Consider the following 14,285-nt stretch of genomic DNA (forward strand, 5'->3'; position numbering starts at 1 on the left):
CCTTGATAAAAGTATGGTGTTGTTGCTACACATAGCACATAGGTCGGGGAAGAAGGGGACAGAATTATATACATTAAAAGAAGCTTTATTTGTGCAATACTTAGTAGATTTTAAGGAAAATAAGAAAAGGAAAAATATTAGGTTACTATTCAGTATTTGCATATAGTTAAAATAGGTTGAAGTAGAATTGATATCTAAATGGTGAACAATAGAGAAAGGGAAGAAAATGAGAAGAAATGCGTGCACCAAAGCACTAGGAAGGGGAAGAGAAGAAGGCAGTTTGGGTTAGATGTTCCTCTCTTACTGTACACTAGGTGGCACTCTTCACCAGGAACAGCCCAGCTGCCCACGGGAGATGTGTCCCAGAACAGACAAATTGGTGTTCCTAAAAGGCAGGATCTTGCAAGTCAGGCTCTCCTAACTTAGAAGACATCTGAACTTTCACCTCAGCATCCCTAAATCAAATGAGCAATTCCAGAGCACTATGTCTTCATCTTAAAGAAACAAAAGCAAAATAAAACTGTCATCTCAAGCCTCAGTAATCTAAAAGCTGGATTCAATGCTTAGAGTCTCATACAAATGTCTAATGTTTTATTTTTCTACGCTTAACTCCTCCACCGTAACTTTTTTGCATTTATAATAATTAAGGCTACTTTAAAGTTGCTGTTTAAAGTAACTAGAGTTTAAACCAGACATCTTGAGTAACAGGAAGAACTCAGTTTTCCTTTCTATTTGATACTTTTTTAGAGGCAGGGCTAACAAATTCAACCTTAAAGTACCATGACTGGATCAATTATACCAAAGCCAACTCAGTGATGTCATGGTAAAGCTACTGAACATTAGGTGAAACACTAAATTTGCTAGAATTCCTAGTCTCTATCCCAACTTGGAAAATGTCAGTCTAACTCATACAAATCATTCCATAGAAGCTGTTTGTAAGGTGTGTCATTTGTGAGCCATATCTCCATGCAAAGATCCTGTTCTGGCACTTATTTCATATATATACTGTAAAAAAAAAGTGCTATCTGAAGCAGTGGCAAAGCTCGTCTTCTCTGTGTATAATGTATTTTCCTGCCTGTGTTCAGCAAGCACAAAGACTTGAGTCAAGGTAGTGAACCAATTGCTGCAATAATGATGTCCACAAGGCATGTGATATTTGTTATCAGTGGAGGGTGGTCCTAGGGTAAGCAGTGACTTCATTGTGTTCTTAGGGATTGTGGTAAGCTATACCTCCACAGATCACATCTTGGTGATATAAAGAAAGAAAAGCTTCCAGGTGGTAAGGATGAGACAAGCCCACTATTGCCAACCAACACAACTGAGTTCCCTGTATATAGATCTGATTCTAATTTAGCAGCAACAGCATTATTTTAAAAGGCGTAGAACCACTGAGGCTATCAAACTTACCGGTTTCCCAAACTCCAATTCCGAAAAGAACTTATACCAAGGTTCATTCTTTAAATCTATCTCTTCTGGGCTTATATCCCGACTCTATAGGGGTTGGTGACAGGGAAATGGAAGAAAGAGAAGGATAACATTATGCAAAGATTACAAAGGAACAGGCCAGTAGAGATGCAGTGGTATCCAGGTATATTGCATATAGCAGCTGAGTTCAACAGCAGCAATTGTCCATTTTTACTGACATCAGCAAAAACAGGAAGCTAAAACAGGAGGGAGAGGATATGTTTATAAACACAGGAAACTGAGGTAAGGAGTAGTTGAGTGGCTCATTCTCTGAATGGCAGAGGCAGATGGACTGGAGGTACAGATCTCTGCACCACACTGCTGCACTTTACAACAAAGCTGAATATTGACGCAGCAGTATTCTTTAATGATTTTCAGTAGTGGAGAAAAGAAAGTCCTATTTCTTCTTGCAAAGAAGTATTAGTTAGGAGCAGATAAACTGGTGAGCACACCAAACATTTCACATCTATACCAGTTGAATAGAGCACACAGTTTTTATGGTATAAGACAGTTTTAGTACTTATTTGCAAGGCTGCCTTCAGGTTTTCAAAATAAACACAAGTATTGACACCTTATAAAAGCCAATTGGTTAATACTGCATCTTTAATGGCACATGAATAGGTGAGATACCATGACCTATACACAGTTAAGTGAAAGATGATATAAGTAAACACAGAAGACACAGTGAAAAACATTTTACACAAGCACCTGATAGAGGATGAGTAAAGACAGAATATATTTTGTGTTCTAACAAGTAAATGTTAAAGAGTTGGGAAAAATTAAGTGAGAAAAAAGCGGGACAAGACAGATAACAGAACATGGGAAAGAAAACTTTTGGGTTATGTTCCAACATTAGATTTCTCACTTTACATTCAAAGAGTATCACATGTAGACTGATAATTTGTTTCCATAGGATTTAATATTTAATCAAATCTGTATAAAGGTCTGGTACTTTATTACTTTGGGGGGTAACATTTATTTCTGGAAACAATTAGTTGGAGAATGAGTACCTGGGAAGCAAATGAAGTTTTCTTTTTAATGAATTAGAGATATGTTCACATCAGACAAAAGTGTTTTTGGTTTGTAAACATTTTTTTTTAAATTTGTGAGAATCACAAAAAAGGAGCTAGGGTGATTTTTTTCCCTATGGCACTCTGAAATAGCAAATGAACTACTGAGATTGAAAACATCACATATTAACTTCAGGCTAAAATCTGGAATGAGCAAGTGAGAAAAAATATTGCTAAGTCCCATGCACAGGTCTTCTATGCTCCTACATCATCGAATGGTTCTTCTTAGAGGTACTTTTCTTAACAAATTACTTAGTACTTTTGCAGCCTGTAGAAAAGGTTGCAAACAGTCTTAGTGACTTTTCCCAGGCCATTCTTCTAACACCCTTAGAAGACTCTGTTTCATTCCTTTCAGTTTCATAGGTAAAATGAGATATGGATACACGGCAGAGTCCCTGTCTTTCACAAAGTTAAACTAGGGGTTGAAATCAGAGGGAAACATATACTGAACAATCAGGTCTCTCCTCTTGCATGCAGAAAAATCTCTGGTTTCTGGAGGGCCTTAGGACTTCAAGCTTTACCTTCTGTACAGTCAGTGGATTCTGTATTTACTCAGTGAAATGAGGCACAACACCTATTTGAACACAACCACTTGGCAGTGAACATCTAGACACCAGGACATTCTAAATGCTAAAATGATGGCATTTCATGAAACCTATTTCACATTTATTATTTTTATAAGGACTACTTTTTTTGTGTTCAAGGCTAACACTCTACCACTTGAGCCACAGTGCCACTTCCGTTAATTGGAGATAAGAGTCTCATGGGGACTCTTCTGCCAGGGCTGGATTCACACTGTGATCCTCAGATCTCAGCCTCCTGAGAAGGTAGGATTACAGGAATGAGCATCCGGCATAAGGACTATTTATAAACTGCTACTTGGGAACAGGATAGGCCTAAAAAAAAAATCAACCAAAAAGCAAACAAACCAAACCACCATAAATAAACTGGGCACTGGTGACTCATGCCTGTAATCCTAACAACTCAGGAGGCTGAGAACTGAGGATCATGGTTCAAAGCCAGACTAGGCAGACAAATTAGAGACTCTTATCACCAATTAATCATCAAAATTCCTCAGTACTAGCACCAAAACAACACAAAACAAAACAAAAAGTACCAACTCTTTCAGGAAATGCACTAAAAGCATTGGTACTTACAATTCTGAAGAAATTAACCCACTTTATTCCTGAATGCTTCTTACAGACTGTTTAAGGAGGTTAACGCTGTGCCAAGAACAAAATCAGGAGGTGTGTCAAACAAGCTGGGTCAGAACCTCAGGTCCAAAGTCTCAGTCCTTTGAGTTTCCCAGAGGTAAAGCTGCCCTCCAACTGCATTTGAGTTTGCCAGGTATAACTCAGCTGTACAACCAAAAAGGGAACAAACCAACAGCAAACATCCTTGTGGATGCAGAGGAAACTTGTTCCAGCACTCTTGGAAAATTCCATACTACCAGGCTCAGTTCTTGGCCGCTGTGGGCTGTTCTTCCCTAAGCTTGATAAAGTCCTTAGAACATTCCGGTGACTTGCCAGAAAATTGCCAACTTATCAAAGGCACTTTTCTTACTCAAATGAAGCCAGAGAGCAGCTTCAAATTTCAATGAAATAAATCACCTGAATGGGATATATTGATTTGTAAGTGCTTCATGATGTCAATAGTTTTCTTACCATGGTATATATAACCCTTGATCACCTCCTGTGGTACTTAAGTGGGGTTGGCAGAACAAGTGATATTTCTATTTATACATGAAAACACTGAGGCTCAGGAAATTAAAATAATTTGCCTAAGATATATGGCAGAGTCAGAACTAAAACCCAGGATTCAGATCTTCCAATTCCTGATCCAGCGCTCTGCATACTATATTATATTATACCTCTCATACCAAACAAGAAGGAGGGCTGACCTGCTGAATTTTAGTCAATATCAAACCAAAGCAGGACCGGTCACTAGTTTGATATGCCAGAAAAGAAACTCAAAATTGGGAGGAAACTAAGGTAGGTAAATTATCTTGTTTTATATTTTTGTTCAATAAGAACACGGCCTATAACTGATGCTAGAGAAAAGTATAAAGGAATAAAGCTCAGAAAAGGCCATTTCTGTGTGTGGGTGTGTGGGTGTGGGCACACACGCGTGCGCATGCACACATGCAAGCTAGTTCTGGAACTTGAACTCAGGGCTTGGGCACTCTTCTCAAGCTTTTTAGGTCAAAGCTAGCACTCTACTGCTTTTTAGTAGTTAACTGGAGATGGACTTTCCTGCTTGGGCAGGTTTCAAACCACAATCCTCAGATCTTAGCCTCTTGAGTATGTAGAATTACAGAAGAAAGCCACTAGAACCTTGTTGGGGATGTATGTGTGTTTGAAGCCTGGGTGGGCATCTATATGGTCTCTACCCACCCCTTCCTGGTAGTAATGAATAGCTGTGCCTATCTGCTTATTTCTATCACCTATACTGCCAGAATTAAGCAGACATAAACACCTCAAAAATAAAAGTGTTTTCCCAAAATGAGATAGAGTAAATCTGAAAGCAAGTGCCAATTCTACATCTGTTGCTAGTTGGTATAACTACCAAGTTAACAACTAAGTTTTTTTTTAATTTAAATACAGGAGTGCCCAAAGCCTGGCAACTAGATACTGAATAACTAGAGACAACTAACCAGTATCCACCAAACCAGACACTTGCCAAAAGACAAATGTCACATACTGAAATTTATATCCTAACTTTTCTGTTCATGGTACAAAAATAGTCAGAAAAAAAATCTAACATAAAGGACCAATTGAATCACTGTGAAGGGCAGACTGTTAAAAGATGGGAGATCCAACTGAAATTCCTCTCTAAAAGTAAAACTTCCTCTTTAGAAAAAAAGAGCTAAGTTGGGCGAAGGGCACTGAATTAGCAACTAGGAGAATGGTTCCTCCCTGATCTGCCTTTGGGCAGATCCATTAGGGATGGGCCTCAGGACTGGCACAGAACAGAGGAGTTCTTGTGCAGAGTTCCAGCACTCTGCTGATGGTGGGATCTACCCTACTCCCTACAGAAGAATCCATGAGCCAGTGTGTCACTTCCCAGGGTTGTTAAAACAATGACAATGATCCCAAGAACTAATGCATGGAAGAGACTCAGACTATTATGATATCATTGAAGAAAACAGAATTAGGTTGTTTTTTTCCCTAGTTCTGAATGGTGGTTAAATTACTATGACCGAGGAAAGAAATAAAAGGCAAAATTAAGAAACAAACAAATAAAAAAGGTGAGCCTTCAGTAAGAACCATGGCACCCTATAAATGGTTACATCGCCAAAACAAAAGCATCCAAAAAGCTTACTGAGATCATTTCAATGTATTAACATGTGATAGAGGACCCAGGCTTATTATTTAAGTATTAGAAATGTCTCTGAAGAACACAGTTTTCTTCCCTGGAACCCCTGGGAGTAAGGTTCCCATGCACGTATATTATATAGGAGATACCTTCTAATAGGAAGAGAATGACATGGGAGCCCAAGGCCAGATCCTCTGCTCATCTCCGAGCTTTCTGCTTAAAATAACTGTGGTGCACAGTGAATACCAAAGAATGACAACTCTAAAAGCATTTCTGTGAACTGTTGACCTTTTATCCTAATTAAAATTACTTATCCCTCTGGGCTTTTAAAGATGTCACATTTTACTTTAGTAAAAGTCAAATCGATTATTCTTTTAACACATCTAGAGAAGAAAAAGGGGGAGGGAAAATTGAAGCCTTGAAGAGACATGCTCCACACTTGGTGTGTTAACAGCAGTGAATAAAAACCAGTCCCCAACACTACCATCCCACTCTGTTGTCAGAGCCCAAGGGCTCCTATGCTTCTAGAGTTTTCTAGAATCTCTTTAACCAAGATCAGAAATCAAAATCAGATTTTCCTAATGAAGGGTGAATGAAAGGAAGTGTGATTGGCAGATAGGAAACTAATCAGTCTATAAAAAGTCTTCCTGTTTCATAGAAGGGGCTACTTTTCCACAGCTGTCTGTTATACCCATGCAAGGCCATTTTCTGAACACTTAAAATTGCTTGAATTTATATAGAGAACCATAAACCAGACTGAATATGAAATAAGGCCTCAACATTGTACTTATCAAAAAAGGAAGACCTAAAAGACACATTCCCCCTCATAACATCCTTTTAAAAGTTATAGCCTTTAATAATATACTAGCAATGTCTACAAAATTCATGCACATTCCAATAAGAGTCACTTTTAAAACATTCTAACTTTATCCCAGTCAATGATAAGGCTGATAAATTAATGGTTAGACACTTAGAAAATAAATAACAGTAACAAGATCGTTATGTTAGTAGAAAAATTAAAATTAGTTAAAACCATGCACAAAAGAGCAATATAGCCACAATAGCAGAATTCTTTAAAAGGAGACTCTTAGGACTTATTTTATAAACACCTGTGAAAACGTAAAGGGAAAAAAAACCTTCATTTTTTTATAGTCTTGCAAACAAAGCAAGCCTATCTCAAGGGGGAAAGAATATAATCCATTTGCACAATGCATCCGGATTACAGGACATGGGCAGATGGAGAAAAAAGAACTTCAATATGCAAATTACCATCTTTTCGTTGCTCAGAACAGAAGACTTGCCCGGCTGATATTCATAAATACTTTTGGGCTCTGCACGGTATTTTCTTGTATCCACTTTCTTATCTGGGGGCTCCCAGTCGTTTCTGTAAAAAAAAAATCCTATTAGTGGTATTTTCATGAAAATTGGCATCTGCTTCAGACACAGTCTGACTTTGGTTGGCTTGGGTCTAATCAAGGAATTTTTATCCAAAGCATTAAAAAATCAGAGTCAAGATGAACAATTTAGCTGTACTGACTTGCTTCTCAAAACAAGCAATTAAATCTCTGACTTGGCCTCATAAAGGGCTTGAAATACTCTGCACTTAAAACCAGGCACTAGGAAGTTGACAGGAAGAGAAAGAAGATGATTCATACATACTTATATTCTCCTATAAATCTGGTTCCATTAAAGACTGTCCTTCAAAAAATCTTTAACTTCTAGTTTTCTGGTAGTTAATTGGAGATAAGAGTCTCATGAACTGTCCTGCCCCGGCTGGCTTTGAACCGCAATCTTCAGGTCTCAGACTCCTAAATAGCTAGGATTACAGGTGTGACCTACCAACACCCAGATGGAAAATTGCAATTTTTTGTGTATGTGTACTATTGCCCCTTGAATTGCAATTGCATTCTGTTTTTCATGCATGCTGCTAGCTTCTTGAAGACAGAACAATGGCATACTCGTATTCTTGTCTCACATCAGGTGACGTTTGAAGACAGTTTGAAGACAGCCCAGGCAGAAATGTCTATGAGACTCTTCTTCAATTAACCAGTAAAAAGCCGTAAGTGGAGCTGTGGCTCAAGAGGCAAAGCTCTAGCCTTAAACAAAAGTGCTAAAGGAGGGCACAAGGCCCTGAGTTCAATCCCCAATACTGGTATTTTTTTAAGTGGCTCTTGTTTGAAAATTATATTCTTTCCCATGAATGTGCAAACACAGAGTATGCTCAGGTAATATGGAAACTGGTGACAATTTTTAATATATATATTTTTATTGTAAAGATACTGTACAGAGGGGTTACGGTTACATGAGTAAGGTAATGAGTACATTTCCTATACAGCATTGTTACCCCCTCCTTTTGGTGACAAATCTTGAAATGAAGATTTTTGTTGTGATGAGGTACAAAATCATAGTAATCATTAAATTAAGCCTAGGCTATGAGTGAGGCATTAGTAAGAGTGTTATGTATATTATCTCACTTATCTTTGAGACATTCTGATCAAGGAGTTGTGCTATTTTGATTACCTTTATAGATAAGGTCATTGAGACTCAGATTAGTCCCTGATGATAGGTCACCAAACTGAGTCTAGCTCCTTGTTCTAAGAAAGGAGGCTCTGGGTCTCCACAAATGCTGAGAAAAGCCACTGTGTGGTAAAGATGAACTCAGCTCAGGGAATACTTACCTCTCTGGGCTGGACTTGAGTGAGGACGAGCGGGCTGGGAGGGGAAGTGTGGCCGACCTCTTAACCACCTTCTCACCATCAATGTAACTCATTTCACTTTTTGAACGAGGCACAGAAAGGGGAGATTTTGCTGGAGAATGTACACACAAAAAGACTTTGAAATCCAATGGAAACCCAAAATCAGAAGGTGTCTTCCCTCACCCACCTTCCTCCCCTGAAAGCAGGAAACTCAAGTCACTTACCATCTTCAGAAAAGGAGTATCGAGGAGAATACAGATCTGAATCATCATCTAGTGGGAGGAAAAGGACATAATCAGAAGAAATGGGGAAAGGAAAGAGAAATGAGGTTCATGTCATTTCTTACTTCCACAGTCCTGCATCATAGCCAGGCACACCAGGGAAGAAGGGCTTAAGCACACTGGATGCTATACCACAGCAGACCACAGTGAACAGTGAGGCAGAGCCGGCACGCCAGGAGGGCCCTTCACATTGCCAGAGAGATGACTGCTGCCTAACACTGGGAAACATGGGGACAAATAGCCAAAGGTCCTTCTCAAGAGAATACCCACCAACAACAGAGGAATTCACAACCCAGAGTCTGGCTGAGGAGGATAGAGGGGATGAGATGGCTCTAGCTGCTCCCACTTAGCCCACAGAGTGCCAGAGGATTCTGCGAGGCCTCTTTCTAGGGCTTGGAGCTGCTACTGGATGTGAAGGAAAGGCCTAGATGGTATGGCTGCTAGCTCCCCAACTTAACTCTGACCTGTGTCATCTTAAATTTCCATAGCAACATCAATAACAAAAAGGGTCTGAAGCTTAGAGTTTGAGAAAAATTGACATCATAATTTGTTCTGATTGTTTCAACTTAGTGTGGCTCCCTTGAGTAGATTTCTTTTCTTAGAACACAACACAGCCATGATTGATGTGGTTATATGATCTGCTCTTCAGATACTGCTTGGGGTAAATGCCTAACATAGAAACTCTGGAATAAAACTCATGAGAGTTTTTATGGTATGAGATGGCTCTCCAAGGGGGTGGAATCTGCCCCTAAATAAGCCAAACCCTGGCTCTAAAACTGATTGGATCAAAATAAGATCTTAAGCATCATGGAAGTGGCTGAGTTTTTTACACTAAAAACTGGACCCTGTGACCACTTACAGGAGCTATGCAGTGCTGGATATTAAGTCACTGCATCCTTCATAGTCCTTTCAAAGTATTACTCCAAAACGAGTTTGCTGGAAAGTCTACCTTCCTTATTTTCTAGTATCTTGTGAATTCAGAATTCATGCATACAGAACAAAGACCTAGTTCTTCCCTTAAAATCTACAATGTCTTTAGTGAAGCACATGACTTAACCAGAAAAGATGAGCGCAAGAATATATGCCATGTTAATGACAGTGTTAAGCAACTCATTTCCTTGCAAATCATTTCAATTTTCAGAGCGGAATAAAGGTCAGAATACTTTATAAAAAGTATAACCAAGTTATTTTTCACCTCCCTTTTATCTTTAAAGGTTAGAATTAGGCAACAGCAAGGCAAAATAGGTATAAGACTTTACCAACACAACCAAGCCTTTCTTTTCTTTTTTGGACACAGTATCTTGCTATGTTGTCTAGGCTGGCTGAAACGCAATACTCTTTGCTTACTCCTTGTCTCATTCTGGGATGACCCATCATACCTGCCAACCTTTCACTATTAAAAGTCAAATGTATAAGCTTATTAATTTGTTAAAATAGGACAGGGGATGGATAAAAATAGGATCCAGAAATATATTTTTGGAAAACCTGAATTTTGTGTTAACAGTTGTTTATTTTCTTAATAGTACTTGATTCTTATACTCATAAAATATCATATCAAGAACACTAAAAACCAGCTTTGATTTCAGGGACTTCATTAGAAAAACAAATGGTGCCTTCCCCAAATGAAGTTAGCTCAGATAGAAAACAATACAATACTACTTCAAATCCAGTCTAACATTTTAGCTCAAAGCCCTTTACCTCTCTGAATTGTGAAAAATTGAAGCCTATCAAGAGATGGTAAAGTGAAGGTAATTTATAGCTATTACCTGGTTCATAAGTCTAGGAGCGAAGTTATTGGTAGGGAGATGATATATAAATAGTCACAAACATTAAGACTGGGGTTTAAAGATCTGTTTTTTCCCAGAGATTTCTAATATGGAATTATAACTAAGGCTTTTGGGAAGGCAACAAGAATTTTTTTTTCTTTTTGTCCTACTACCAGGGCTTGAATTCAAGGTCTTATGCTCTCAGAAGCCAGTGTTCTACCACTTGAGCCACATTTCTAGTCTGGCATTTTGCTGATTAATTTTTCTGCCTGGCTTCAAACCTAGGTATCTCAGATCTCAGCCTCCTGAGTAGTTAGGATATTAAGTATGAGCCATTAGCACAAGGTGAAAAATCTATCTTACAAGATAAAAAATGTAAGACTTCTTTAGGAGTCTAACAACGTATGTACTTTGGAAAGAGGAGGAGGAAATCTGGAATGAGGGAAATAGTGAAGACTTGAATGTTCTTTAAAGCTATTTCCTTTTTCGATATAAAAATAGCCCCCCCAACATTAACACAGGGGAGGGTATTTTCATATCTCATTGTCAATGGGAATTTAACATGGATTTCAGTTCTCACACGTTAGGAGGGCACAATCGAAGTTGAATAGCAATTATGACAAGTTCCAGATATCTTCTGTCTGCTAACAGAAGAAAAAGTCAACTCATTTTATGAAAGAAAATAATAATAGGCATTATTAAGCACCTGAAAGGAGCTGAAAATTTACTAATATAATCTCATTCCTGGTTAAGAAAATATACACCAGGAAGAAACAAATAGCATATTTTGCAAACAAGGAAATCAGGACTCAATGAGGATAGGAAAGTTTTCCTGTGGCTGGTCAGTAAGAAAATTAGACAGCAGGAATCAACTCAAGTCTTTCTGACTCTACTTCTTCATGATACCTCTAAATCCTGTCACAAGGATGGCTTTTTGTTTGTTTGTTTGTTTCACCCTAGTGTCATGTGCTCAATTCTGGGAAAGGTGAGAGATTGTGAGCCTTCTATTATTTTTATTCTAAAAGAAGCCCCCCAAAAATGTTGTCCTAAATCGCAAATAACTGTTGTGTGAGCCAATCTCCAGCTCTGGAAGCCTTTGTACTACTTTTCCCAATCACCCCATATGGGTAGTATTTAAGAAAGTTTTCTGAGTTACTTCACTATATTCTTAGTTTTCTTCTTTCTGATCTCCAAGGACACTGGGTAAGAATCATTTGTACTTGCTGATGTATGAAACGTTCTCTTAACAAGCCAAGTCTATCTTGAGGAAGCTGGGTATGCAGTTAGAAATGCCAGGGAATGGGGAAACTGATTATAGGGGCATTCTTCTAATTTTTTTTATTATGAAAATACTGTACAGATGGGGTTACAATTACATGGGCAAGACAATGAGTACATTTCTTATCAAGCATTGTAGCCTCCTCCTTTGTTTCCCCTTCCCATCCCTTCCCAGCCTCCCCCCTTCCCCCCACCAAAGTTGTAAAGTTCGTTTTTCAACATAATGACTTGTATATCTCATTGTTGCAAAGGGTCCACCTGTACCCCTATTTAAAACCATTTGTTTTTTCCCTTCCCCTCCACAAATCATACCAACATCAAATACAGTGAAAGCAGGGGTTATACCGTGGGGGAGGGACATACAAAGCAACAAAGAAATCATCTTATAAATATGTTAGAAACAATCTCATGAAAGAAATAAACATTTGAATACATATCTTAGGGCTCATTTCCCTAACATCAACTTATCTGACCTTTTCTGCTTGATTCAGATGTATACTAGATATTGCAAATAAGGGAAACCATGGGACCTATGTTTCTTTGGGCCTGGCTTACTTCACTTAATATAATTTTTTCCAAGTCTTTCCATTTCCTAACAAATGGGGCAATGTCATTCTTTCTGATGGAGGCATAGAATTCCATTGTGTATATATACCACATTTTCTTGATCCATTCATCTACTGAGGGGCATCTGGGTTGGTTCCACATCTTAGCTATGGTAAATAATACTGCAATAAACATAGTTGTGCTGATAGCTTTAGTGTGGTCTTGTTTGTGATCATTTGGGTAAATGCCCAAAAGTGGGATCGCTGGGTCATAGGGCAGCTCTATGTGGAGTCTTTTGAGGAACCACCATACTGCTTTCCAAAGTGGTTGAACAAGTTTATACTCCCACCGACAATGCAGTAAGGTTCCCTTCTGTACACATCCCCTCCAGCATCTGTTGTTAGTAGATTTCATGATTATAGCCATTCTAACTGGAGTGAGGTGGTATCTCAATGTTGTTTTGATTTGCATTTCTTTTACAGCTAGAGAGGCTGAGCATTTCTTCATGTGTCTATTGGCCATCCTTCTTTCCTCTTCAGTGAAGTTTCTCTTTAAGTCTTTACCCCATTTATTTATTGGGCAGTTATTTCTTTGAAGATTTGTTGTTGGGGGATTTAATTTTTTGAGTTATCCTTCTAAATTTCTATACAATGGAGCTAGCATGCCTTTCCCTCCCTCCTATCTCCCTCTCGCTATGTATGTGTGTTCAATCATAGTTAAGAGATACACTAAGTAAGATGGTTCTTAAGCTGCCCATGATCTAACAACCTACCTTCCCTTTTTTCCAATGGTTCTTTCAAACAATACTAGAGTAGACTCAGCTGAGCTGAGACCTTGTGATTCCTCCTCATGGTAGCCACATGCTGTTTTGTCCCTCGGAGCACCAAGCAGCAGACACTAAACCTTGGCACCAACACTTAGCACTTCCTATGCCAGTGATTCTAGGAAACTTGAACATACACAAAACTTCCGTGGAGTGAATCACTCACTTCAGGATCCTGAAACCCCCCCTGGTGGGCTCTGGTATTCACATGCCAAAGTCTATCCTGGACTTTGGCAGGCTGTCCTTGGTAGCTCAATTTGAGGACAGACAGAACGCTGCCAGAAACTGCCAGAAGCCACATAATTGCCTTTTCAACCACTTTAAATGAATTTTTAAATAACTTTCCTTCAGGGTTATGTTTTGGTTGTTGTTTTGAAAAGAATTTGTAAGTTTTCAAGGCAAGGGAGAAAGCATTGGTTGGGGATTATTACTCTGTACTCATTACATAAGCATAATCACTGCCTATATCATGAACTTTCTACTTTATATACTTTTTATTTATTAAAATGTTTGTTTATCTTTAAGTAGTTGTACAAAGGGCCTTTGAATTTATATACTTCTTAGGTCTTTAATCCTAAAATTATTTTTGTAGTATTAATGGCTCATTTTTAACATGTTCTTTTTCCATTGCTCAACATAATTCCCATACATGTAGGAAGTACAACGATAAGGAAGGAGGAAGGATAAGTAGTAAGGATAAACATATATACACATCCCACACAAAAAAAGAAGTCAAGGATAATGAGGAGACAGCAGAGTCTAGGATGGGAGAAGAAAAGCAGAAGTCCTAGACACATGGGGGAAAATTCACAAGGTCATCTAGGTTTTCATAACAACAGGTTTTAAGGGATTAATAACAGTCCAGCATTGGATACAGGATAGCTAAGGAAGAACAAGAATACTGAGAAAGAGATGAGGTAGAGCCAAAAAGGAGTTAAAGGAGAAAGTCTGGGAAGACCCATGGCTTGAAAAACACTTACCATTCTCAGCTCCTAGCAGATGCCTGGGTCCTAAATGTAGAAAAGTTCAACTGCTCTGCTTCTTAA

General features: G+C 38.6%; 1 protein-coding gene across 6 annotated transcripts in view; it reads right to left on the reverse strand.

The window, feature by feature from the left end:
- Window positions 1-14,285, reverse strand: part of Sorbs1 (sorbin and SH3 domain containing 1) — a 236,646-nt gene that overhangs the window by 53,526 nt on the left and 168,835 nt on the right. For 3 of the 6 annotated variants that reach the window (XM_013017804.1, XM_013017803.1, XM_013017797.1), the window contains 4 exons: window positions 8,770-8,817; window positions 8,528-8,657; window positions 7,119-7,233; window positions 1,408-1,491 (listed from right to left, as the gene is read on the reverse strand). In XM_013017804.1, the coding sequence (XP_012873258.1) occupies window positions 1,408-1,491; window positions 7,119-7,233; window positions 8,528-8,657; window positions 8,770-8,817 (377 nt within the window). The remainder of the gene's footprint in view (window positions 1-1,407; window positions 1,492-7,118; window positions 7,234-8,527; window positions 8,658-8,769; window positions 8,818-14,285) is intronic. The other 3 variants (XM_013017802.1, XM_013017801.1, XM_013017798.1) reach the window with 1 other exon arrangement.

The sequence above is a fragment of the Dipodomys ordii genome, unplaced genomic scaffold, assembly GCF_000151885.1.
Source record: "Dipodomys ordii isolate 6190 unplaced genomic scaffold, Dord_2.0 Scaffold36, whole genome shotgun sequence".
Classification (NCBI taxonomy): Eukaryota; Metazoa; Chordata; class Mammalia; order Rodentia; family Heteromyidae; genus Dipodomys; species Dipodomys ordii.